Here is a 23,631-nt window from a genome sequence, read left to right as displayed (position 1 = left end):
CGGTTCTCCCTTTATTTTTCTACCTACCCCTAACATTGTGTATAGTATTCCAACTAGATCCCCTAATCTTTCTATTCTGTACGATTACAAGCTGTGCTTCTCCATTCAGAACCTTCAATGTTCTATTTTTTTCGCAGAATTTTCTATCCTGCTTCTGACAATTCATCAATAGATTTCATTTCGATTAAATAACGAGGGAAATGTGAATACCAATTCGATATAATAATATTTCAATCTATATTCACGACCGATTACATTTGCAAAATTAAATAATTCATTTTTAAATTTTGATAAAAAAGATAAAAAGAAAAATAGGATAAAAAATAGTTATATATATATTAAATATTATAATATAATAATATATATTTAAAAATTTTTTCCAGCAGGTAAAAATTTATCTTATTTGTCGAAACTTTTACATTCTATAGTTGTATTTAAGAATGAGATATCGACTTAGAAGAAATTAAATTAATGATCGATGAAAATTTTTTAATATATATTAAATATTATAATATATATATATATATATTAAATTTGGAAAAAAAAATCGTCAGCAGTTAAAAAGCAAAAATGAAAAAAAATCGTCTCATAGCCTTGGCTTAATACGTTTTAGAGAAGGTCACATTATCATGATATAAATTTTTGCTGTAACAATCATCGTTGCTGTATAAGGAAATAGCATGATACTTTTACGCAATAAGCAAACAGACGAACATGAATGTTACTTGGTAAAATAATATGTGTAAGACTATTTGCAGAAACATTTTTCTACGATTAGGAATATTATGGTCACATAGAAAAACGATTTGAAGATCGAGGTAGCCAAGACCTTGAAGACAAAAATCGACTATTTATATATTATATAAATATTATATATTATATATTATATATTATATATTATATTATTATAGATTATTTAAAAGAATCTATCTATCTTACACGTAATGAATCTTGTCTTAAACGATACTTTACATTTCTTGCGCAACTTCCTTCATTTTATAATCACATACAATCGTATTGAATAAATTCTAATAATCCTTTCTTCCTTCCAATTGATTTGTTTTTATTTGTGAAATGGATGATGATTTAAAAACATTTTTATGATCTAATGGAAAATTATAGGTTTATAGAGAATTCAGTGAATCGACAAGAAACTTTCATTTTTTATCATAGACTGCATCAATGCACCTTGAAAATATGTCTGTTAAAACAACAAGTTATTAAAATTAATTACAAAATAATGGAAAGTGTGTAACGACTTGGTTTCAATATAAAAAAGAACAATAATTATTTACTTGTCATACTGTATTTATGAATAGAAATTTCTCCACGGAGAAAATTTATTATTTTACTAAATATACTCTGTCAGAGAGCACGAACAAACATATTGCATAATAGATTTTCATTTTACTACAAGAAAATTCCCGTAATGAGTAATCTTTTAATAAAAATTAGAAAATCAATGCAATCTAATTTAATATATTAATAATGATAAAGAAATATTGTGCGATCTATACGATCTCTTGTGATCCTAATCTTTGATTTAAATATTCAACATAATTTTCACCAATAAAATAATTTTCAAATAAAAATTATAATTCAATGCGATAATATGCATGTAAAAAAATTTAAAATCCAAATTATTTTTAATTAATTTCAAAATCATTTTGAAATTTTCTTAAATGCTGTATTATTTTTAATTTTTTATTTTATTTTTTATTTTAATATAATAGTAAATATTTAAATAATTTTAATTACCTTTATAGATTTAATTATCTATGTATTAAATTCAGACATGAAATTCAATTATTAAAACAATACATTATATTTTATTATAATATATTATATTATATTTTATTATAATAATTATATTTATTATAATATTTTTTTTATCAGAAAAAAATTAATTTTTTATTATATTATTAATCAAAAATAAATAAAATACTAATGAACATTTTAATATTATTATATATATGTGATAAACTAAGAAAAATTAATATTAAAAATATTTTCAATAAAAATTATTTTTAATATTTTCAATAAAAATTATCACATGTAAAACATATTGTGCACTATACAAAAAAATAAATTTATAAGTAAGTATAATTTCTCTAATATTGAAAAATTAATTTGTTAAACATTATTAACTTAAATTGAATTATTATTAAATTGAATTTACAATTATTCATTTTTTTATTTATTATAACTTTTTAAAAAGTATTTATTTCAATTTGTAATAATAATCTCTTAATTAACAATGTTCCTTTTTTAATTTTTAGTTATTTAAAGATATTTAAATAAAATATCTATATAAGATTTAAATATCCAAAAATTTAAATATTTTTAGCAAATTTATATGTTTAAATGTAATATATGTTTAAATGATATACATGATAAATAATGAACGAATACATGAATTGTAAATGAATATGCTTAAATAATTAAGACATGCGAGATCTTAGAAATAAAAAATCATTGATAAAATAATTTATCGATTCAGATTGTCAAGATATATAACATATAAAATAGTTTATTAAAAGAAATAAATAATAATGTAAAAAATATTTAAGAAAAAAAAATGTTAAAATTTATGATATATAATATATAATAATATGTAAATATTAAAATTTTTTATACATTCAAAAAGAAAGAAAGAACATTAAACAGAACAAAGCTTCATCTTAAATTAAAATTATCGCAAATATTTTAAATTTTTTTTCCATGTGAAAAAATATTTACAAAATAAAGAAATTTCATTCCTTAAAGAAATAATAATGTAAATATATAACCAAATATAAACAATTTATATATCTTCTTAAGAAAGAATTTTTTCTAATGATTTTCTACTAGAGAAAAAATATAAATATTATTCTTAATTAATCAATTTATTTTTATTTACTAAATATAATATATTTTTGTTATATTATTATAATTATATATTGGTTTAAAATAATATAATTTAATATATTTAATATATTTGGTTTATTGAATGGAAAATTTCATAGTTGATTTATGAAAATGAAATGCATATAAAAAAAAAATATAGAGAATTTATTTTTATGATATAACGTTGGTTATTCTGTACCTAACCTAATGCTATACATAGTACGATATCTTGCAACCAAGAAATTAGGTTAGGACTGAAAAATTATTATTGCGTTTCAGAATTTATTCGTAATTGTTAACACATAGTACAATTTATTACACATAATAGATAATACTATATCAATCAAATATTAAAATGTTGCGAATTGGTTTGAGAATTATGCGCACTGCTATAGGAAGCAGAGCTTTTGCAAATGCACCGGCTCAAGAACAAGCAATCTCAACAACTTTCAAAGTTCAAGATCCAAAAGACTTTAATAATCGTGTTAAAAATTCTAAAGTGCCAGTGATCGTTGATTTTTTCGCAACGTACGTATATACTTTAATTATCGAACAATCACTTTAAATGCATTATAAATAATTTATCTTGTAGATGGTGCAATCCTTGTCGCATGCTTACTCCTCGCATAGAATCTGTAATTGCGGAAAAACAAGGAAAAGTTTTATTGGCAAAAGTTGATATTGATGAGAATAGTGATCTTGCATTGGATTATGAGGTTATTTTTTATTTTTAATTAAAATTACTATTTATTCTATATTTTTTATTTTAAAATAATAAAAGTTAATTTTATATAGGTTGGATCTGTTCCAGTCTTAATTGCAATGAAAGACGGAAAGGTTTTAGATAGAATTGTTGGTCTTCAGGATGTAGATAAACTTAAACAATTTGTAGATAAGTATTCAGAATAATGTAATCTATTTTAATTGTAATTTTTTTATGAAATGATTTGTAGTTATTGGGATATTTGTATAATATTATATGGTAAAAAATGTACAATGCAATATATAAGTTTTTAATTATAACATATATCTCTTATTTTTATAGATTTCATATACATAGGAAATTGTTAAATAAATTATTTTTCATGTAATAGTCAGATAAATTTAATTATTTAAATATTTACAAAAATTTAATACATGTATTTCATTAATGAAAAAAACAATGTTGAATAATATATAAAAAGAATATTCAATTTCAATAAAAATTATCAAATAATTGATAATTTTTAAATACAATTTTAGATTATGTTTCAGTAGGCAAAGCTTGTAGAAGTCTTCTTGCTCTCTGATAAACAACAGATTCCTTATTTTTATTTTCTTCATTTTCTTCTACTTTCCTTATAACATCCATACCTTTTTTTAAAAGTTGTTCTCTAGCCATACCTTTACATCCTTCAAAATATTCTAAAACTGTTGGGAAAATGTCATTTGGTATAGAAATTTCATCTAACAAATTCTCAATTAACCAAATTTGTCTTAATTTTTCAAATTTCCATTCAGTTCTTGCATATTTCCACTGTAAATAAAGTTATAAAAAAAATATATAATTCTATATATAATATTAAAAATATTAATTATCTTAAAAATAACATCATTGAAAAATATAAGTACCTTTGAAACATAATTAAGTCCTTTTTTCATTGCTTCTGTTTTATTGGCCATTCTTTTTTCATTCTCTTTTTTCTCAGCCTTTTCTCTTTTCATCTGTCTCTTAGAAGGTTGTTTTGGAGTTTTTACATTACATTTATGAAGTTCTTCTATGTTATTTATATCATTTATTACATGTATACTATGAACAAAAATACTTTTAATTTAATATTTAAAACAATTAAAATAATAATGTAAATGTGAAATCATATACTTTGCTTTCTTCTTTGGTGGTATTATCTTATTATTTATTTCTTCTTCATCTTGATTTTCACTCATTTTAATAGAATTATCCTTTTTTGTTTCAATTACTTTTGTTTCTTTAATTACTTCATTATTATTATTAATGGTATTTGATCTTTTTCTTTTTCCCTTTTGTTTTTTATGTTTTACTGCCTGGTTATTCATTTCTTCCTTTTGATTAGTATCATATTCTGAGATATCAATATTATTTGTTTCAGTTGTAATTTCTATAAATAATGAATTAAAAATTAATGAATTTTATTTTATAAAAAATTTTGAATTAAATTTGTATCATCTTAAACCATATGTAAAATTATAACACTATAAAATTTAAATAAGATTTATTAATTATTTACCTTCTGATTTATTTATTTTCTTCGTTCGTTTTTGTAATTTTGAACTCTTAACCTCTAATTTTGATGTACTATCGATCCCCATGATATTATATAAATCAATAATATTTTTTATATATGAATATAATTCTGAATTTATAGTGCTGTAACATTTAGTATATTTGTAGTATTAATATCTTTCTTTAATATTGACTAAAAACTAAATAATATAATATAACTGCGTTCGAACTTAGTATCGCAATATCGTACTCTTATTCATACAAAGTATTACGCAGCATAGAATAATATAAGAATATCAAAAAGAATTATAAAAATTTCAATATCTGAAATTTGTCCTTTACAAACATAAATTTAATAAAAAAAAAAAATAGTAATAAATATTTATATGACAGTTGATAAAAATAATATTTGAATCTTCTTTCTAGAAATTAAAACTGAATAATTTTTAATATTTGTAGAAAATGATGCGCATAAAATGGATTGAAAATATCTTAGAACTCAAGAGCAAAAGAACATTATTAGAAAAAAGGTATATTTTTAATTACATAATGTGTTTTTTATTCATACTCATTCTTAAATTATTATAGAAGGTTAGAAAAAGTTAGGAAATAAAAAAACTATTTCTTTATCTTATTCTTTATCTTCTTCTTATTTCATTTACTTCAATGTTTATTATATTATTATTAACTTGCATTAACTTATATTTATTTTGAAATTTTGATAAAAAAATTGCTATATTATTTTAGATATGTTTTTCCTCAAATATATTCTACCTTAAGATATAGTATCACTTCAAAGAAGAATGAAATAATTAAAAATGAAAATGATTATGAAGATGATGATATTAAAGCAAGAAAGCCTATAAAATATTCAACATCTAAAGCATCAAAATTTTTTTCTGGAAATACATCAAAAGATATTCCAGAACATCAAGATACAGTTGTAATAACATGTTTTGGTATCTTTTTATTGTATTTTTGTGTTCTGAGAGAAGAAAATGATATTGATGAAGCTATGGTAAAGAATATACCACCAGAAATTTTTAAACAAATATATGGAAAAGAAAAGGAATAAAGGAATGTAAAATAAATTTTTGAAATTAGAAAATAGAAATGAAATAGATCATTTATATTTCATAATTTATATTTCATAATATAAAATGTATTTTCCCAATTAAATAGAACTTTAAATAAATAATTAAAATTCATTTATTATAATGGATATAGTAATTCACCCCATATTATGTTATTTATTATCTTATTCCATTCTATAGGTGGATGATAAATAATTGTATCTGGTATACATTTATTCCATGTATAATTCCATGATGCTACTACCAATGTCATTATTAATATTATTGGTCTTTCAGTTTTATGTGAATATATTTTAATATTAACAGTACCTAAAACATAATCATATGATACATAGATAATTCAATAATAAATTAATAATAAATTTACTTACTGCATGTACTATAAGAGTGGAATAACCATTTGAAAAAAGCATATACAGGCATAACTTGAAGATAAAATTTCATTCTTGTTAATAAACCTCCAAAACTAATTAATGCTAATCTTAACTATAAAATAAATTTATTAATTATTGAAAAATTATAATTATTGAATATAATAAAATATATAATTATATATAATATATAATATTATATATAATTATATATAATTATAATATAATATTCAATAATATAATTATTGAATATAATAAAAATTGAAATAATTATTGTATACCATTGTAAAAACTACATAATAAACCCAAGTTGTTGGCATCAGAAACAATAAAATAGTAAATAATAAAGTTCCTACAAAAAGTTGATCAGGTTGATATTGACAAGAATCAATTCTTTTTCTTAATGGATTCTTCTTTTTACCCAAAAATAATCGAAACAAAGCAGTAATACCTTTTAATTGAATATTGAAAAGTCTAAATAAAAAATTAAGTTATTATACAAATTATTATTTTATATATATATATATATACTATTATTATTATAATACTATATTTTTGCAATATATAACTTATTTTGTAGTACCTTGCTGCATATACATAAATACAATATGCATGAAAACTGACAACTGCCAGAAGATCAGCTGCTATTGCTATTTGAAACGTAATACCAAGTCTTCCAAACAGTACTAATACTTCAAATGTGAAATCCATTACAGGTTTCATAAATATTAAAAATGTCCACCACATATGTATGTGATATAAAAAAAATTTTCCAAGCATATTATTTAAAGCATGATTTAGTTTTAAACCAGCTGGTACACCCATTAACCAATTAATTAAATCTTTTAAGAAGGTTACTACTTTCTGTAAAATATTTGCGTAAAATATTACATTCATCATCAATTTAATATTATTTTTAGTGTAGATTTCTAATTTACCTCTGCATTATTCAAAAGTATCTGAGAAGGAGAAGTATATTCAAAGTAATATAACAATAATTGTAATATAGAGATTCCCAACAACATATCTATTATCAGTGCAAAAACATAGTTACCAGTCTTCAATGTGAACTTTTTGTTTTTTATTATAGTAATCAACATCCATTTTGCATTTTCTAACCATCCATTAACATGTAAACCAAGAAAAGAATATCTTAAAATTGGTAATAATTTATTAGTTATTTTATTAAGAAAAAGAATTGGATAAAAATATAAGAACATATGATATACAAATATTATTTCTTTTATATAACTATATTTTCCTTTCTTCTGTATTTCTCTTTCAACTTGTTTGTCTTGTATAATTTTCATTAACTCATAAAAGTGATCTCCATATATTGCTCTTTGAGTAAATAATTCTGTTTCTTTAAAAACTAATTGATCATATATTATAATAACTATATGATAATGTAAAATAGAAATTTTTTTATTATTTACAATAATACTTTTTAGAATGTAATCGTAAATATTGTTTTTAGAAGATATAGGATTCAAACATATATTAAGCCAATCTAAATATTTTTTATCCATATGTTCTTGTTTGTCTTCTGTACCAGAATAATATCCAATTATATTGGCATATTTCATTGTTTCAAAATTATTTATTTTACATACTCCAATGATATAAAATTTTTTAACTTCCGTACTATCATCATATATTACTTTACCAAAAATGTATCCAGCTTTTTCTTTATAAAATGTGTTTGGTAAAAATATTAATAGACTTTTCATCATAGCATTTAGCTTTTTCACTAATTATAAGTTATATATTGTTCAATAAAATAAAAAAAGAAATACTTTTCATGAAATCATATTAACACACATCAAAAATTATTTGTAATTTTTTAAATTTTTATCTATATTTTATCTATATATTTTCAGTTGATTTTTTTTCATAATAGTTGAAATTAATGCTTCAAATAAAAGATATCATAAAATATTATTTCTAATTCCCTTCTTTCAACTATATAAATATATCGATGTTAGTCTTTCAAATCATGTATTGATGATATGTTGACAAGCAGTCAGCTGTTTCCGGTTTGCAAAAATACAGGTGACTCGATAGAAATCTGTGAAAATCCCGGCTAATTAATTTTAATTAAATAAGCGATAGTGGACAGACAGCATCGAAGTAAATAACGAGTGTGTGACGAAGCTTTAATGTACGGTATTTTTCTCTCTTTAATTTTATTTTCGTTTAACGGATAATGTTGAAGGAAGAGCTTGAATCAAGCACGAGAAATGGTGATAACTCGCACACGACTACACCGGACTCAGGAAGTAACGACGTGGCCAAAGAGTCGTATCAGAAGATTGCGATAGAAGAAAGATTGGCAAGCAAAATGTTTTCATACGCTAGAAAAATCATTCGATTTTTTCTTGCGATTATCTTTACGACTCTAGCTGCTCTACATAGTTCGTAAGTTTTAGGTTATAGCAACTTTTAAATATAAAATTTATTAATATCGAATATGATATTATTTTTTCATTATAACACGATTTTTTGATATTATAACAGGTGTTCCATAATTTAAAAATACAGTTTTATAAATAAAAATAAATTGTATTTATTTTTAACTAATAAAATATTGTATGCATTATTATTACATGTATTTTATATACAACCATTATTTTGTTGCAGTTCTCCCAAAGTATCAAAACCTCCATTAGCTAAACCATTTTTTAATCAAAGCTCAGTTGTCTTAGATTTTTATAAAGGACATTTAGGAGCTATGATAGAAAGAGTTACAGAAGCAGATTTCAGTTTTGTTATGTATTATGCTCCATGGGATGCTGAAAGTCAAACTATACGACAAGAATTTGAAATGGTTGCTCAATATTATCATTCACAGGTATTAAATACAATTAAATCTATAATTGCTTGTTAGATTATAGAATATTTTATATTAGATAATGAAATTATTCTGTAAAATGTAATATCTTTATTAATTTGTAGATTTTTTTTGCTGCCATTAATTGTTGGCATCCAAGCTCAGAATGTAGAACTCAATATAATAAAATACAAAGTTATCCAGTATTAATGCTTTATCCTTCAAGAGATTCTGGTATAGAATATAGAGGTATACGTACATGGCCATACATGATAAAATTTCTTAATACAATTATGAATCCCATTGTTAGAGTAACAAATAAAGAACAATTAATGAATTTACGTGTTAACTATGATGTAAGTATAAATAAATAATTTATATTTTGAATTGCAGGATAAATTTTTATTTATATAGAATAGAATTATTTGTTATGATTACAGGCTGTAGTAGTAGGATATTTTAATTTTACTCGATTAGATAAAACTCCAGGTTATAAAGAATTTTATAAAGCTGCTCTACGAACATTAGAAGAGGATCCTAATAGAGAACTGGTTTTTGCCATTGTTACTAATGCATTATCTAGTGAAATAGATTATAACATTTATAAATTTCCATCTGCAAATCTATTTATGTGGAGTGATTCTTTAGTAAGTAAATGAGAAAAATTTTTATATTTGTATAATGGTAAACATATTGGATACATAAAGCAAAAACATTTGCATATATAGCACAATTAAATGAGTTTGAGAATTCAAATGTGTAGAGGTATCCAGAAGATTCTGAATGGACTTCCGAAAACATATTAAATTGGATAAGCAGTTCTATTCATCAACCAGTTCTGTGGCTGCAACCTCCTGGAGTAAAAGCACTAACATTAGCACCATATTTGAGAGAAGGACCTGTACTTTTTCTCTTCACACCTCGTAATCCTTTGCATCCTGAAAATTATAATTACAATCTGGTGCGTAAAATTTCAAAGCCAATTGTGGAATTTGAAAGATATGAAATAAGAATTACATTGATTCTCTAGATCAGAGAAATTGGACTGCAGTATTATAATTGTGCAGATAATGTCTTAGCTAAAGAGATAATTGAGCGTCTTAGTTTTAAACGACGTATTGCTATTGCAAAACATTTGGAGCAAAATAAACAATGTGCAAAATATTTGAAGGAAATGAAAAATCAAACAAATGAATCCACTAACAATATTTCGATTCAAAAATGGATTAATGATAGTTGTTGTGTTAATGTCGTAATGAATAAATGTTTTTTGTGTAAAAAGAATATATTAGATAATGCAGAAATGGAAACATCTATTTGTAAACTTAATTCTAAAAAACTTGATCATGTTTGCAAAAGTTCAGATATTTTTAAACTTTTAGTTATACAAAATTTACAACAGAAACGTGAAATTTGTTGTAATCAAGATCATATGACAATAAAATATGAAGAAAGATTTAAAACCAAAAGGTAGTTTTATTGAAATTTTTATTAAAATTATTTTTTGATTAATATTGATTAATATTTGATTATTATATTTATTTTTGTAGTCAAAAATACAAAATATCGGCATTTATTACAAAAGAAGAGGACGTACAATCTGCGGATGCAATAAAAGAAGCACGCTTAAAATTCAACTGTAAAAAATGGATAACTGGAAACAAATATCATCAACCTATATTTCCGCGAGATAAACTTGAACATCCGAATATAAATTTAACGAAATCAGTATGTAAAACTAACAAAACGTTGACACTAATAGCAATTGATAGTTTACATTATTATTATTTCGCGGAAGCTCTTGGCATAGATCTTTTAAAAAAGAAGGATAAAACTGCTATTGTTATATTAGATGTTGCTGTAAGTATTTGAATATATTTTTATATTAGATATATTATTAATTCTTAAATATATTAATTCAAATTTTTTTCTTTTAGCATGAAAGTCAATATGTTATGCAGGAGGATTTTAGTCGATATACACTTATACAATTTATAAATAATTATACTCAAGGTTTTTTACAACGTACATTACGTTCTAATAATTCGAGACGTTTTGTTCAAAAGTTTAAGACCAAAGTTAATTGTAAAACAAAAGATGCACAAAATGTGTGCATACCAGAATTAACAACTGAAACTTTTCTTAATACTATTTTAGATTCAACAAAGGTAAATTGGAAAGAAAGATACAAATTTATTATGAAGAAATTTATTATAAAGAATAATATTGTAACTTGATTTTTCAGGATGTGGTTGTAATGTACCATTCTCCTTATTGTGCATTTTGTAGTGCAATATTTTATGTATACTTGACAGTAGCTCATTATTTACATAAAATGGATCATCTTTTATTCGTAAGGGTAGATGGTGATAATAATGATTTACCATGGGAATATAACATGAATCGATTCCCGTCTATTCTTTTCTTTCCTGCTAAAAGGTAATTATAATTGTTATAATATTCATAATTGTATTCCATAACAGTTTTCTTATCTTATTCATTTTAGAAAAGAGGATAGTACGGTATATCCGTTTTCTCTGCCAATTACTATTCCGAATCTTATAAATTTTATCTTAGCGAATTTGGACGGAGATTCGCATATTGAAGCGCTTATAAATATTTGTCAATCTGGAGCCGCTGGTGTAATTCCAGATGCATGTATCGCTCGAACTCGTTGGCTGTGTTTAGATATTATTCAACAACTACTTCGAGATTATCGAAAATTAATAAGGCATATTAGTCTATTAGGAAGAATAAGTGCTAGAAATAAAAAAAAAATTATTTTACTAAAATTGGCACACATTAAAGATATACATTTAATATTAGGTTCTACTATTGATCTCAAAGAGGAGCAACATAAAGTAAAATTAATTAGAAAAAAATATAGAAAATATTATAAAAATATTAGATCATTTGAATTAGATAGCAAAATAAATAGTAATAATAGTCAAGTAGAAAATCTTTTTCAAGAACAAAATGTTTTTGAAAAAAATATTAAAAACGAATTGTGATATCAATTTACAGATAGATATATTATAATGAATATTATGTTATTTAAATTCTTTTATGACATTGTACTAAATGTACAATACATACCTCAGAAATCATTTTATTTCACAAATGTAAAATATATTCAGTTGAATTATATATATCATATATAAATAAGCATCATAATTTATAAAGAAATATTCTGTAATATATACTTACAAAAATAACTCAAAAATATTTAAATGACTTTAATACAAGACATTCCCCATTAAATGGTGCAAAAAATTATAACATCATATACAATTTTTATCATATTCTTGTAAAAAATGTACATTTATAATTTTTTATTTAAATTTTTATAACAATTTTGCAAGAAAAAAATATTTATATGTACTATTCAAGTAAAGATAGTAAGTCATTGATATAATTATTTTTTTTCAATACATCATGGTTCTATAGAGGGAGTGTATATACATTAGAATTACTCATCTTTAATTAATATTCATGATGTTTAATACCGCAACTGAGAAATAAAAGTAATACTACTAGAAATATAAAAAAAAAAAAAAAANAAAAAAAAAAAAAAAAAAAAAAAAAAAAAGAAATGATACATGCTGCAAACTTTATTTTTAAAATTTATTTTTTAAATTATAAGATTTAGAAAAAATTAAATTAAGTTTTAGCTCTCTAAAGTATATGTTTGTGAAAAAGAGAGAGAGAAAGAAAGAGATAATTTAATTCTTCATCTGATATGTGATTTGCTCATACATTTAGCAAAAATGTGTGTTGTACATTCGTGTAAATATTGTTATATGCAATAATAATAAAAATATATGTTGATATATATATAAAGATATAAATTAATTAAAAAAAATAGAAAAATTACAATTGTTTTTTTAAAATTATAATCCTTTAGAAAATTTCATTATATTTTTACATTATATTTATCAAAATGAATTCGTAACGTAAAACTTAGAATCTATTGATTGCCGTATCACAACCTTATATGTATGAAGATCGGATTAGAGATGTGATAAAATAGCGTGGGCCGAAAGTGGTCGATGGATCGCGTAATCTTGCGTTAGTCATTCTCCTCGTTTGTCTGATTTATTTATGGGTTGGGCTACTTATTCGATGTAATGAAATTCCTAGTAAAATGACACGTGATAAGAAACTTGTTTCTTCTATCGATTTAATTACTGATCTTTGATCAATGACAGTGTATGGCATTGAAAGAATTGTCAATTATTTCCACCATGAAAATAATGATAAATAAAGTAATCTAACTTTGATTAAATTTTTTACTAATGATGTAATCTTTTTTGAAAATTAATTTTTGAATTCTTTATAAAAAAAAAAAAACAAGAAGATAAATATATAAATATTATATTATAATAATTTTATTAGATTATTTATCATTTTTAGTCTTGATTATAACCATTATTATTTATGTTATTATTATATATTTATATATTATATATTTCTTAAAAATTTACAATCTTACAATACAATTTTTTACAAAAACAAAAAAAATATTTGTTAAGGTAAATAGGTATAAAAAAGGTAAAAACAATCTAAAAATTGGAATGAATATCAATTGTTAGGATAAAAGAAGTTAAAATAATGCCAAAAAAATAATAGAATTAATGAATTATATAATGTAAACAATAATAATTATATATATATTGAAATTATTCTTTATATATTATTATATATTTCAAAAAATTTAAATTATAAACTGCCATATAAAAATCAGGTGATCAAATGAAAAAAGGCAGGAGATGGCGTAGCATTTGATTGTGAACCTGATTCTTCACTAATCTTGAAGATAGAAATGATTGTCAACGCCTCCTAGTGAGCAGGATTGTAAAAAGGAAGTTGAAGAAACATTTATTTCTTTATAGTCTCCATTCTATATACAAGTATAACTGTATGACCGTGTGTACTGTGCCGCTGACAATGAGCCGCGGCGGTGACTGTGATAAGTGATCGCGTACCCTTCCTCGTCGCTAAACGCGTAGTGGCAGTGGAGAAAGATAGTACGTCGACCAAGAAAAGAGTCTACCTCTTGATGACTCGCGCTTTACGCAAGGCGCAACGTAGCCGGAGCTCACAATTATGTTCGATGTACCGCCCAAGTTCTACGAGCTGTGTCGCCTTTGTTTATCGTCGGACGGTGTCAAATTGTCCATATTCGAAGAGGAAGGCGCCCAGCGAAATTTCGCCGATAAGATATTAACGTGCCTCTCGATTACGGTGAGTCTCGTCAGGAGTTTTCACCGGGTCCTCGTGCCGAGACGAAGATAAATCAGACGCGACCATCTGTGGTTCTCTGAATGTGAATGTGTCTCCCTCTCTTTTACACGCAATCCTATCTCTCTTTCTTCGTCTCGCTTTCGTTTGTCTCTGTCTATATCATCTTCTATCTCTATTTCTCTTACTATCTCAAGGGTGCGTGTGTGTGTGCGCGTGCCACGGGAGAAAGTTTGGCAAGAGATGTGTCCGCGAGATAAGCCGACTCACGGGGGATTTAAAATGGCAGTGATAAGCTGTACTCCTCGCTTGTACAGACCTCACGGAGAGGGGAGCAGCTCCTTATTTAGACGGCCTGTTATCAGGTTTCACACGCGGATTCCACGAGTCGCTGTCACATTTGACTATATTCTATATATTTCTCTTTTCTCTTCATAATTTATTATTTGTTCTCATAGACGGCATACTCTCTTCTTTGAAAGAAAGCTCTGCTTCCGTCCAACCTACTTAAAAAAATTATTCATTTTTAATATTATTTATCTCAAATTTTTATTTTAAGATATTAGAATGAATTTTGCATTTCTCTATTTTTCTTATTTGCATTATAAAAAACTCTATCTTTATTTTAATAGTAGAAATCAAGTTTAAATAATTGATAAGAAAATATAATTTAACATATAGTAATAACATTGCATTTTATTGTCAATGTTATCAGTCTTGTTTAAAAAATATCTATAATAATAAATAAATATAATATAAAGTTATTCAATAAAATTAATATTATAAGTATAAAAAATTATGTATTAAGTAATTGAAAATACAATGATGTAATTACATTTTATTCAGGTAAAAGATGGAGATTCTTTACCACCAATCATTTGTCACCGATGTGTGTATAAATTGGATGTACTGCACAACTTCCGTGAAGTGTCACACAAATCTGATGTCATACTCAAACAGTACCTGGATTATGCCAAGCAGTTATCATCACATGATGATCAGGTAATCATTAAATATTTTTTTCAAATGCAATGAAAAAAGATATATTAGAATTTGTTGACGTAGGTCATCATACAATATGAATCATATCATTTTCTGGTTAAAGAGCTAGAATTAATTTAACACAGTAACATCAATGAGCAGTCATTTCATTCTAAGTAATGATGCAATTGAAAATGTGCAACATGTGATTGTAGATAAGAATGTGCTTCAATACATGCCTATTCCATATATTCTAAACACATGTTTAATACATACAGGATGATATTTATTTGCTTCTCTGCCCTGATATATCAGTAATTATATAAGATACTTCAAGGTTTCTTTTAATGCAGCCAACTTTGACCTTATCAATTTGATAATGATTACAGAATAGAAAAAAAATGCGCATAACTAATTATTTTCTTATGAATATATTCTAAACAGGTACAAGGTACAAATATCAAAATATTATATATAATCTTTTATGATAAATGAACATTTATACAAATATCAATAAATGTTTATTTATTAGAAATTTAATAAAAATTAAATTTAAATGTAATTTTTTTTTCTATTATGTTATTAATTTATGCTTATTTTCAAAAATTTTATATTTTTTATTTTAAACTTACAATGATTTGTTTTGTTTTAGAAAAAATCTTTCTCCACTGCCAAAGTAGCAGGATTAAGTCCGCTACAGTCATTTCTCCAATTGAACAAAACATTGTTCAATGAGGAGCCTAACTCTCCGGCCAGCATTAATCAAAACGTTATACCTCAGACTCAAACACATCATTTGGAATTGTGCACCAATGACATGCCTGAGCATGATAACATTAAGTGTGAACCAGAAGATGATACATGTTCAAATAGTTCTGATCCAGATAGATTAGAAATAGAAGATCGGGATGAGCAAGATACTGAGGGGGAAGAAAATGGTTATGATATGACCATTAATAAGAGAATGAAAGTAGAAACAAATTATGAGGAATCAAAAACAAGTACCCCCAATCGTAGTCCAGTGAATAGAATGGATACACCAGAAAGCAATTGTTCAGATACAAATATTGATCAGGAAACAACAAAATTATGGCAAGCATTAGCAAAGTAAGTACAAAATTTTCTATATATTTCTTTTGCATTTAAAAATTTTACAAAGAAAATTTATTAAATATAATATTAATAAAGTAAATAGTTATTAATAGTCATATATAATTGTTCTTCTATTTGTATTTATTTATACAATTTCAATCTTTAAATAGATTTTTATTGTTAATTTATATTATTTTTTTATAAAATTAGTCAAATGATTAGTGATATAATTTTATTTGTTTAATACATATAAAGCAAATTTTTTAATTATTAAAAGAATTTGTTTGTAACAAATCATTTCTTCTAAAGATAACAGTTACTTTAAAGATAACAGTATATTTGATTAATTATTAGATTGCTTTTTGTATTTTTATTATTATATGTATATTATTTGAATATAATGTTTGTTTTCATTTTTCATGTAGCAATAGGAGTTTAGAGATTACCAGGACAAATGGTGACAAATTAAATAATGGATTCACTGGCGAGGCAACTAATTTGTTGCGTTCTTTAATCAACAATAGGCAAATTGGTATTACTGCAATTGATTCTGACAGAATATCACCACAAATTAGGTTTTACAGAGATACTCAAGGAACAACAATTGAACGCACTATACCCGACTGTTCTCTACTCGGCAACCGTACTAATGTGTCGTGTATAGAAAATAAGGTTTGTATATTTTAAAATAATATTTAAATTGAAATCTTTATCAGTATTTGATAAGATGAGGGCGTTTTAAAATATCATTAGGAATTTTTCTGAATTCCCCTTTAAGATTTTCTAAATGTATTTGAGATAAATCACAATTGAATATTAATAAAATATATAATGTTAATATAGAAACAGTAGTAAAAGTTGACTCTTTTTTCGAAGTTGTATCTTCCAAACAAAATTCTGAGATTTATGGAAAAACGGAAAATCTGTACTCTCTTTTATGTTCATACTCCTTTGACCCTGATCTTCGTGCAAATAAAAGTTCTTCCATGGAAAGTCCTTGCAGTTTGTTCAAAGCAAATACCAGAAAAGAACTGCAGGTATAGAAAAGAAGACAGGTCAGGTGACCCTTAGGTGTCAAGGGATCCCTTTGGGACTATTCAAGTCCCATCTGCTTGCAGGTAAGAGAAACGTGGTAGGCCTTGTAGATAATAGATAACTGAGAAGTTCTTTGTGATAGCTATAAGCATTAAGTCCACCATGTCAACCCGCTGTTAACAGATGTTCAGATAAGTTAGGTTTCTATAGATTTTTAAACGCGTATTGTTCCGTGTGAGGAATTCTCCAATTTCTTCTATAATAAAAAATAAGATTTTACTATTCTTTATACTATTTTTTATTCTGTTAGCTTTTTGTCTTAATAATAGGTATTTACGAAGAATTAGCTCTTCAACAAACTATTTGTTTTCTAAAAGAATTTTTAGCTATTAATATTTTTTGTAATTGAATAAAAATCACTGTTGAAATAATTACAGAATGAATTTAAATGTAACAATAATAAAGATACAATTTTTTAAATTATTTAGGGTACGTCTGTGGACAGTAATCCGTCTAGCCCTGCCAGTGTTGGTCGAAAGGAAACTAAGGGTCGTAGAAAACAAAGTTATCCTAGCAAAGCTCCCATGAGTCCAGATGTCGTTAATTATCAACATGAATCTAATGAAGAACAAGCACAAGATTTTACAACATGGTCAAATAAAATGAAGGGGAAGGTACGATCGGTGTTACGAAACCTATGACGTCAAAATAAAACGTTACGTTTGATTTTGCCATCATAGGTAGAGGACCAAAAACAACAATTTGATCAACATAGTGGTAACATAGCGAAAAAGGTTGATATGTCTTGCACAAATTGCGGCACTATGACTACAACTATTTGGAGAAGAAATATGAAAGGAGAAATGGTTTGTAATGCTTGCGGACTTTATTACAAACTTCATGGAGTAAATCGTCCAGTTACCATGCGAAGGGATACGATACACACGCGTAGACGTAGACCTAAAGGTGAAAAACCAACAAGGCATAGAAGTAAGTGCTCATAATTTAAAAAACATTTAAATATTTTGATTTTTGTTATTTTTACATCATAAAATTAAAATAATTTTTTTTTTTTAGAAAAAGGTGATTCAATTTTGGTACCACAATCGGAACAGATGGATGCAGAAAGTGCAGACATGTTAGCAGCCCTTCGGCGACAAATTCAGCCTCATTTAATGATGGCAGCCTTAACACCACCACGTATACCTGGTGCTCATCCACCAGCTCCTACCGCTCAACTTAATTATTCTCTTCCTTTACCTAGTTACATGATGCATGTAAGTAAATAGTTTAACAATGTTAATTGATGTTATCTTGTTATTATGAATCTGTAAATAATAACTTTTAATATTCATATATAATAGCATGTGAAAGCAGAAGGACGAGAACAATGTCATTTATCTACGGACATAGAAGAAACAGAAGAAGGAGATGCAGAGAACGTCTCGGATGTACCATTAAACTTAGTTGCGACGTCATTATCCGAAGAAGCACACTGAAATCATTTTGACCAGCTTTAGAACGACGTTGCTATAGGTATATATATACATATATATATATATATATATATACATAACAAAGAATCTCTAGACAGAATAGTCTGTCCGGTGATACACAGGGTGTAAAAGACGAGATTATTCTCCTTCTTTTTTCTGCCTCTGTCGTCCATGATCCTCTTTTTGGACTCTCCTTTTTTCTCTTTTTCTCTTTTCCACGGTCTTGAGAATTTTGAGATGGTAGAATATTGGGATGTGTATTTATCCCTTGAGCTACCAAGCCCGTGGTGCAGAGCGCACGAAGGAACGATGATATTAAATACGCAGTATTAATTACGTGGTTATTCAAAATATGTACATATATATACACGAATACGAAGAATATTTTTATACAAAATTTTCTACGCTTGCAGCTATAGAGAGCGACGGGCGATCGTTGTACATACACGCGCAAATTGTTCTTTCGGTGTCGCACGTATTTTACGCATTAAAAGGAATGGTGGTCGTTGTCTGTTTTCTTAGTGATGTAAGAAAGTCAATCACCAGTGAAAGTTTTTAGAACGGTGCTAGATTACTGTTCGGAAAGGCTTAGAAATAAAGAAGAAACAAAAAAAAAAAAAATGATTTGTCACTAAAAGATTAGTGAACAAAATTTAACCGTTTTGTTCCACGGGCTTTTAGCTGTCAGTGATGTTACAATTGCAAATAATCTTGTTTTGCGTAATATTTAAATTAAAAAACGTCCCAACCGAACTTAACTAGTGAATAAAATCTATTTTTCAATTGATTTTAATAACGAATGAAAACTTATTATTTGTTTAATTAAAACTGGAAAAAAGGAAAATATTAATGGAACAGAAAACGGTTGCACGATGTGACAAATGTTCATTAAAAAAAAAATATCATATAGAAAAAGTTAGAATCATAAAGGGAAAATAATATGTTCTCGGTAATTTGAGCTTTGTCAAATTACATTTTAGTATAATTTTTAAACATCATACTCTAGTGGCCTTTCAACAATTTATCTCCTTTCTCTTCCCTTTTTAGCTCTTATTGCAGTAAGAAGTGCAGATAATTTACTTACAGATACAATCTTAATTTAGATGATGTAGATTACTTTTTTACGTGAGCACGAGACTGCCGGTATAAACACATTTAAATACTCTTTCTATCATTTATGTATTTTGTTCTCCCCTCTCCCCCCCTTTTTTTCTATGTGTTGGAAAGCTATTTGATTGTTCATACAGTCATCAATAATTTGTACTTAATAGACAAAGCAGCACACCACCATATAAGCTAAGACCCCGAAAGCAATAAAAAACGCGATGGTACGTAGGATAGATTGTCGTCATACAATACTCGTTTGCGTGCTCTCTCGACGACAATTTAAACATACAAGAATTTCAGGAACTAATATTTAGATAACATTCATTTATATGCCGGACGTTAAAAATAACAAATTTTATTGCTCCATAATTGCTGTAGATATATTCACATAATCTCTTTTTAAATTTCTTCCTTAACTCTATTCACTTTATTTTATTTCTTTTTTATACTATTCAAAAAAAGAAAAGAAGAAAATTAGAAATATTTTGGTGTAGATAAACGAAATTATTCGTTTCTTTCTAAGGGTTATCACTGATCTCTTTTTTCCAGAATGTACAGATCACACATTAATAAACAGGTATTAAGCAACCCTAAATACCACATAATACGATGGCCAGTGCATCTACTCATGTATCGTTATATCTAACATTATATACCTAAACAACTTTGCCAAAAATAGATTTAGTCTATGTAACATAGAGTATAGTTAAGGGCATGCGATAAAAATTAACATTTTATCTTTCTCTTTTACAACTTCATATACAGCATTTACATATTTCTTCTTTATTTTTCTTTCTCTTCTTACAGCTTTTCTTATCAGTGATATCTCTTGGTATACTACTGCTTTATAGAATTTTTAAATTCACTTACAGTAATTAATGGAGCAACTTAGTTTTAGTCGTTATCAAAGGAGCCTTATAAACACACTCGTATAAATATATATACACGCGCGCATACAAGCGCGATACATACATTTTACACTTTCACTCATACACATATTGCATAAATACATTTTTTCTTACACTTATATACGAGTATAAACGATACCATCAATCAATGCTATTCCTTATTTTCAATATTATAATAAAAAAATATTTCTTTTACGCATATTATAATTAAAACATTAATATTATATTTACATTTTCATTCAATATTTTTATTAATGAATAATAGAACGCATAACAAAAAGAGTAAACAGTAACCATTTTCTATTTAACTATCGTAATCTGTTTTCATTTTATAAATATGAATAGCATTGAAAAAATGGTATCTTTACATTGATAACATCATTTATTTGAGAAAGAGGCATAAACTATGAAGAAATTTTACATAATTGCGATCCAAATAACAGATTGCTTAACTTTTTTCTCGTACGTCGAAACGATCCTTCCATTTAGTACGTATTTGATATACTTCCTGTTTCCCAAACAGGTAACATATCTTTTAAATAAGTCTCGACAAATGACTATGTTTTATATTTAATTTACATTTACATGTATAACAAATTTGTAAATATCAAAATATTCAAAATTTAATTGTCTTTTTTCCAGATATAATGCATAATTTTAACTTGTGACTATGTATAGTTAAAAAAATATTCTGTTTTAAGTAAAATACTTATTTAAAAGATACGTGATACACATTTAGGCTTAACATCTTAACTAGGAAATGAAATCGAAAATTAATCGGTTGATAAAGTACACAGAGCTTGACTTCTCTCGGTCAAGCTATAGATTGCCAGTTTTTAAATTCTGTTGACAGAACAGTGTAGAATACCATTTTTAAATGTACCATACGTGAAGAGAATGAACTTATTTATGAAATAACATTGATAAAAGAAAATGAAAGCAATGGACAGTTACTTCGTTAGGCATTTTTTTTTCTCTCAGTTATAAATATTTAGCTCGTGGTAGCTTGTTAAATAACAGAAAAGCATAACTATCCTTATATATTTTTTTTTTAATTATTATTATTATTATTATTATTATAATAATTATTATTATTATTATTATTATTATTACCATCGTAGACGCGTAAGTAGAATTAGGTTTGAGCTCTCTACTAATTCTGAAACTAGAAGATATTTTTTATAATTATTAGAATCGAGAAATCGAGTATTGCTATTATATATATATATATAAATATATATAAATATTATTGATATCGATTTGATTTAAACATTAATGATAAAATTTTTTTTTAAATAAGATTTAGTTGCAAGACCGCCACTCGACAAAGTTCGTTTTTTTAATAATAATGAACAAAAGAAAAAAAAGCTGAGGCTTCTTATAGATTTTTTTTTTTTTTATGTATCAGTATTCTACGCGTTTGACTTTAGCTGTTAAGAGTTTTAACCACACTACTTAAAGGAATCCCCGATGGCGAGATTTGTCTTACTTAATTATTAAATTATTTAGTTATCTTCCCTTTCGAATCCCTCCCATGTCCCATTACCCCTATTCCCCCCCCCCTTCTCCCTTCCCCCTTCGTCCCTGTTTTGTACGTCTATTTTTACACAAACAATCCTTCCCTGAATAATTATTTAAACTATAATTTATTGTATTCACCGTTTTTTGCACCAACGTTTATGTAAGACATATTTTTTGGCAACGACTGGCTTAATTTATTGTTTCTTACATTACTTTATACGAGTTTCGCTCTTTTTTTCTTTTCTCTTCTTTTTTTTTTTTTTTTTTCTTTTCTTCTTTTTTGTAAAAAAAAAAAGAGAAATAAAACAATACAAACATACGTTAGTTAGTAATGATCAGGCACTGCGCGTATGGTCATTCCCTCCTTTTCTGCGAGATACACTCGGTTTTAATGCGGTACGAGATGCGGACGGTCAATGCTTTAGGTGCCTTCACCTGGAGATTTCGTTGAATACAGATGCTCACGTGCACGCGAGTATAGATACATTTATTGTAACGAAAATCGTTTTTATTTTCGATCCATCAGCTTTTCTCTTCAGCTTGCGAAACGTGCCTCTACGAATTTATATTTCTTCGATTTTTAATCGCTTGTTAAATCGGTACAAAAAGAAAAAAGAGAGAGAGAGAAAGAAAGTAAATAGCGATTTTATAACTTAATTACCGGCGATGTAATCCCGGATATGTAATCGTGTACAATGGAGTGGAGTTAAAGCTATGGATCGAAAGTAGACAAGATCAGCCCGAGATGCTTCGTCATCACGAACAAATCTTCGTACGATAAGAAGAAGAAAGCTGTTTTTTTTTTTTTTTTTTTTTTTTTTTTTTGG

General features: G+C 25.8%; 6 protein-coding genes across 8 annotated transcripts; 4 read left to right on the top strand and 2 right to left on the bottom strand.

Moving 5' to 3' along the window:
- Nucleotides 1-3,121: 3,121 nt before the first annotated feature.
- LOC122711100 (thioredoxin, mitochondrial) lies at nt 3,122-3,920 on the top strand. Its single transcript, XM_043929535.1, has 3 exons — nt 3,122-3,414; nt 3,479-3,602; nt 3,682-3,920. The coding sequence occupies exons 1-3, from the start codon at nt 3,242-3,244 to the stop codon at nt 3,793-3,795; spliced, it is 411 nt and encodes a 136-aa protein (XP_043785470.1). The 5' UTR covers nt 3,122-3,241; the 3' UTR covers nt 3,796-3,920.
- Nucleotides 3,921-4,015: 95 nt separating this feature from the next.
- On the bottom strand, nt 4,016-5,266 carry LOC122711099 (uncharacterized protein C7orf50 homolog). Its single transcript, XM_043929534.1, has 4 exons — nt 5,133-5,266; nt 4,748-5,003; nt 4,498-4,675; nt 4,016-4,402 (listed from the first exon to the last, which is right to left on the bottom strand). The coding sequence occupies exons 1-4, from the start codon at nt 5,212-5,214 to the stop codon at nt 4,130-4,132; spliced, it is 789 nt and encodes a 262-aa protein (XP_043785469.1). The 5' UTR covers nt 5,215-5,266; the 3' UTR covers nt 4,016-4,129.
- Nucleotides 5,267-5,358: 92 nt separating this feature from the next.
- On the top strand, nt 5,359-6,289 carry LOC122711101. 2 transcript variants are annotated; one of them, XM_043929536.1, is made up of 3 exons: nt 5,359-5,499; nt 5,588-5,658; nt 5,876-6,289. In XM_043929536.1, the coding sequence occupies exons 2-3, from the start codon at nt 5,591-5,593 to the stop codon at nt 6,201-6,203; spliced, it is 396 nt and encodes a 131-aa protein (XP_043785471.1). In that variant the 5' UTR covers nt 5,359-5,499; nt 5,588-5,590; the 3' UTR covers nt 6,204-6,289. The 2 variants fall into 2 exon arrangements, with proteins under 2 accessions (XP_043785471.1, XP_043785472.1); XM_043929537.1 differs by lacking the exon at nt 5,359-5,499 and having other exon boundaries at nt 5,506-5,658.
- Nucleotides 6,290-6,300: 11 nt separating this feature from the next.
- Nucleotides 6,301-8,335, bottom strand: LOC122711098 (phosphatidylinositol N-acetylglucosaminyltransferase subunit Q). The gene is made up of 5 exons (XM_043929532.1): nt 7,532-8,335; nt 7,177-7,457; nt 6,875-7,067; nt 6,594-6,708; nt 6,301-6,531 (listed from the first exon to the last, which is right to left on the bottom strand). Exons 1-5 carry the CDS (start codon nt 8,324-8,326, stop codon nt 6,341-6,343), a joined length of 1,575 nt encoding a protein of 524 aa, XP_043785467.1. The 5' UTR covers nt 8,327-8,335; the 3' UTR covers nt 6,301-6,340.
- A 456-nt stretch (nt 8,336-8,791) lies between these two features.
- Nucleotides 8,792-13,397, top strand: LOC122711097 (thioredoxin domain-containing protein 11). 2 transcript variants are annotated; one of them, XM_043929530.1, is made up of 10 exons: nt 8,792-9,011; nt 9,234-9,444; nt 9,549-9,779; nt 9,864-10,070; nt 10,187-10,384; nt 10,454-10,893; nt 10,974-11,283; nt 11,361-11,591; nt 11,669-11,862; nt 11,930-13,397. In XM_043929530.1, exons 1-10 carry the CDS (start codon nt 8,800-8,802, stop codon nt 12,432-12,434), a joined length of 2,739 nt encoding a protein of 912 aa, XP_043785465.1. In that variant the 5' UTR covers nt 8,792-8,799; the 3' UTR covers nt 12,435-13,397. The 2 variants fall into 2 exon arrangements, with proteins under 2 accessions (XP_043785465.1, XP_043785466.1); XM_043929531.1 differs by lacking the exon at nt 8,792-9,011 and adding an exon at nt 9,101-9,155.
- A 787-nt stretch (nt 13,398-14,184) lies between these two features.
- Nucleotides 14,185-23,623, top strand: LOC122711213 (transcription factor stalky-like). The gene is made up of 8 exons (XM_043929767.1): nt 14,185-14,667; nt 15,511-15,666; nt 16,298-16,752; nt 17,163-17,409; nt 18,261-18,446; nt 18,513-18,762; nt 18,850-19,049; nt 19,137-23,623. The coding sequence occupies exons 1-8, from the start codon at nt 14,530-14,532 to the stop codon at nt 19,269-19,271; spliced, it is 1,767 nt and encodes a 588-aa protein (XP_043785702.1). The 5' UTR covers nt 14,185-14,529; the 3' UTR covers nt 19,272-23,623.
- The last annotated feature ends 8 nt before the right edge of the window (nt 23,624-23,631 follow it).

Source organism: Apis laboriosa, unplaced genomic scaffold, assembly GCF_014066325.1.
Source record: "Apis laboriosa isolate Shangri-la unplaced genomic scaffold, ASM1406632v1 scaffold16_cov148, whole genome shotgun sequence".
In the NCBI taxonomy this organism is placed as follows: domain Eukaryota; kingdom Metazoa; phylum Arthropoda; class Insecta; order Hymenoptera; family Apidae; genus Apis; species Apis laboriosa.
Note: the sequence above shows the minus strand (reverse complement) of the source record. Positions and strands in the feature narration are given on the sequence as shown.

Coding starts and splice junctions, on each gene's coding strand:
- LOC122711099 (XM_043929534.1), bottom strand. CDS start 5,214: ATGGGGATCGATAGTACATCAAAATTAGAGGTTAAGAGTTCAAAATTA. Junction 5,004..5,132: donor GAAAATAAATAAATCAGAAG/GTAAATAATTAA, acceptor CATTATTTATAG/AAATTACAACTGAAACAAAT. Junction 4,676..4,747: donor CCACCAAAGAAGAAAGCAAA/GTATATGATTTC, acceptor TTTTGTTCATAG/TATACATGTAATAAATGATA.
- LOC122711098 (XM_043929532.1), bottom strand. CDS start 8,326: ATGATGAAAAGTCTATTAATATTTTTACCAAACACATTTTATAAAGAA. Junction 7,458..7,531: donor TACTTTTGAATAATGCAGAG/GTAAATTAGAAA, acceptor AATATTTTACAG/AAAGTAGTAACCTTCTTAAA. Junction 7,068..7,176: donor ATTTATGTATATGCAGCAAG/GTACTACAAAAT, acceptor TTTTTTATTTAG/ACTTTTCAATATTCAATTAA.
- LOC122711101 (XM_043929536.1), top strand. CDS start 5,591: ATGATGCGCATAAAATGGATTGAAAATATCTTAGAACTCAAGAGCAAA. Junction 5,659..5,875: donor AGAACATTATTAGAAAAAAG/GTATATTTTTAA, acceptor ATATTATTTTAG/ATATGTTTTTCCTCAAATAT.
- LOC122711097 (XM_043929530.1), top strand. CDS start 8,800: ATGTTGAAGGAAGAGCTTGAATCAAGCACGAGAAATGGTGATAACTCG. Junction 9,780..9,863: donor ATTTACGTGTTAACTATGAT/GTAAGTATAAAT, acceptor TTATGATTACAG/GCTGTAGTAGTAGGATATTT. Junction 10,071..10,186: donor TTATGTGGAGTGATTCTTTA/GTAAGTAAATGA, acceptor TCAAATGTGTAG/AGGTATCCAGAAGATTCTGA.
- LOC122711100 (XM_043929535.1), top strand. CDS start 3,242: ATGTTGCGAATTGGTTTGAGAATTATGCGCACTGCTATAGGAAGCAGA. Junction 3,415..3,478: donor ATCGTTGATTTTTTCGCAAC/GTACGTATATAC, acceptor TTTATCTTGTAG/ATGGTGCAATCCTTGTCGCA. Junction 3,603..3,681: donor ATCTTGCATTGGATTATGAG/GTTATTTTTTAT, acceptor AATTTTATATAG/GTTGGATCTGTTCCAGTCTT.
- LOC122711213 (XM_043929767.1), top strand. CDS start 14,530: ATGTTCGATGTACCGCCCAAGTTCTACGAGCTGTGTCGCCTTTGTTTA. Junction 15,667..16,297: donor TATCATCACATGATGATCAG/GTAATCATTAAA, acceptor GTTTTGTTTTAG/AAAAAATCTTTCTCCACTGC. Junction 18,447..18,512: donor CAAATAAAATGAAGGGGAAG/GTACGATCGGTG, acceptor TTGCCATCATAG/GTAGAGGACCAAAAACAACA.